Genomic DNA, 2895 nt, shown 5'->3' on the forward strand with positions numbered 1-2895 from the left:
AAATAAATAAATAAATTATAATACATAAAAATAATTTTTTTTAATTTATAACATTACTTTTGTTTTCATATAATATAAAATATGTAAATATTATTATATTCTCCTCATTTGAGGGGGTTCAAGAAATTAACTCTTATTGCCCAGATTTCACCTGTAATATCATCAGTTACTACTTCACATAAATAATTAAAAACACAATCTGATGAAGATACACAAACACTTCCAATGGGCATATCAATAAAATCAATAATAGTAATAGATGATGATAATGTCATATTACATATTTTATTATACCATGGATATAAATTATTCATATTTTGATTAAATAATAAATCTAGTTCTTCTTTAGTATTAATATCAGGTTTTGCATTTTTCTGAAGAAGAATATTAGAACATTTTTTAATTGATTCAACACAAAATAATCCAACTTGTCCTCCTTCAATTGTTAGTATGTTTGTGAAATATTTTGAGACACTATTATTATTATTATATTTATTATTATATTTATTATTATTATTATTATTATTATCATTTACATGATCACTTTTATTTTCTTCATTATTTATACCTATAATACTATTTTTCGCTTCATATGTTTTCCACTCTAGTTCATTAATTTTATCAATGGTCAAATACTGATGCATTAATTCTGAATTATTGAAACAAATAAAAGAATGAACCATATCATTATTATAACCCTTATTTGAATACATATTATAAGTAGAATTATGACCATAACTTTCTTCTGTCATATTATAAGATGAGAAAGAAGTTTTCTCTCTTATAGCAAATGATGACCATAAGCCAGCTTTGGCGTTCTCAAAGTAAACACCATTTAAACCTTCCTCAGGTAACAATACATTCTTATCATTTATATAATTATTAAAATAATTTGTAATAACATAGTTTATATAAAGAGGATCAATTAATAGAAGTTCATTCATTTGAGAAATAAAGCATCCTGCATCAATTAACTCCATTGTATAAATATGTATGTAATATATGTAAAGGACTCAATGAATAAATAAATAAATATAAATAAAAATATATATATATATATATATATATGTATGTATTAATTTATTTAAATATATACATATAAACAATTTATATTTAAACTAAATAATGTATCATAATTATAATATTTTAATTATATATATATATATAATGTTTTATAAATAAGACTTCATAATTTTTTTAATTTTTTTAAAGAAGGAAATTTTCTTATTTTTTCATATTTTTCATATATTTCATATTTTTCTCATTTTTTTTTATGTTTTCTTATGTATTCTTCTTTTTTTTTTTTTTTTTTATGTTTACTTATTTGTTCTTATTTTTTTTCTTTTTATATATTTGCTTATTAATTTGTAATAATTTATAATTATTTCTATATTTCTATATTTTTTATTTTTTTTTTTTTATTTTCTATTTTATCATACTTTTAAATATTTGTATGCATACAACAAATAATTAATATATAAATATATATATCATATGTATTTTTTTTTCCTTTTTTTTTATGTTATTCTCATATAAAACGGATATGAAAAAAATTAAGGGAATATAAGTAAAAAAATATATATATTTATATATATATTATATATAATATATATATATAATGTTTTTTTTTTTTATTTATTCATAAATATAACAAATTAATTTAAAAAAAAAAATAAATAAATTTTAACTTATTGAATATTTAAAGAAAAAAAAAAAAAAAACATATATTTTATATAATCAAATGACATTTATACAATGTAATTTTATGAGTATAAAAGGTGTTGTTCTCCTTTTTTCATGCATTTTTATAACAAGGCGGTAAGGAAAAAAAAAAATAAAGGATATTTAAAAATAACATATTGTGAAATTATAAAAAGAAAAAAATAAAATAAGGCCAACTGCAATAACATCATTATCATCATATATATTATATGTAACCACAGAAAGCTAATGATGCGACTGATAATATGTTCGTTACTCATAATATTTTTTTTTATTTACATTGTGCCCTTATTTTTTGATATTTTATATGTAATGTATGAGAAGTGTTCAGTAAGCTGAATATTCATAGTAGACGTTCAATATATATAAACATAAAAAAAAAAAAAGATTTCTTGTTATTTTTTTTAATTTTTCTTTATATGTCTTTAATTTATAATGGTTGATTTTTATTTAATTAGAAAAAAGGACACCTTACATTTCTTATAAAGAAAATAATACTTTCATATCTTTTTAGTTTTAATATATTTATAATAGCCTTTTTATAAATACAAAAATTTACACACATATTAATTATAACATACTGCACAAAATGGGTATATAAAAAATATATAAAGTTGTCATATATATGTAATATATATATATATATGAGAAAAAACGGATGAAGTTTTATTACTTCATTTTATAAATCACTTTTGAATTAAAAAAATAATATGAAACATATCAAACGGATATATGAAAATTATTAAAAAGGAGGTATATTAAAATAATTAAAATATATACATATAATTTTATGTACATAATTATAAACCCATAAAAATATTACATATATTATATATATATATATATTATATAATGCTCTAATAAATGTCTTAAAATATAAATTCCACGAAAGGTAAAATAAATATATATATTTTATCAATAAAAAAAATTTCAAGTTAAATATATTTTCTTTTTTAATAATTATATTATATTTTCTTATATTATATATATATATATATAATATAAATATTATATCTTTCCTTTTGCTTCTGGCTAATAAAATCTTTTTACACTCATGAAAAAAAAAAATATATGCATATAATTATATATTTTAATGCTACAATATTAATTGGAATATAAGAACAAACATTATACAATAAAAAATACATACACATATATATATATATATATATA

General features: G+C 17.1%; 1 protein-coding gene across 1 annotated transcript; it reads right to left on the reverse strand.

The window, feature by feature from the left end:
• Window positions 1-104: 104 nt before the first annotated feature.
• Window positions 105-980, reverse strand: PGSY75_0319900 (hypothetical protein; the record flags this gene model as incomplete). The annotated part of the gene is made up of 1 exon (XM_018784051.1): window positions 105-980. The coding sequence occupies one exon, from the start codon at window positions 978-980 to the stop codon at window positions 105-107; it is 876 nt and encodes a 291-aa protein (XP_018643634.1).
• Window positions 981-2895: the final 1915 nt, after the last annotated feature.

This window comes from Plasmodium gaboni, chromosome 3 (genome assembly GCF_001602025.1).
Source record: "Plasmodium gaboni strain SY75 chromosome 3, whole genome shotgun sequence".
NCBI classification, from domain to species: Eukaryota; Apicomplexa; class Aconoidasida; order Haemosporida; family Plasmodiidae; genus Plasmodium; species Plasmodium gaboni.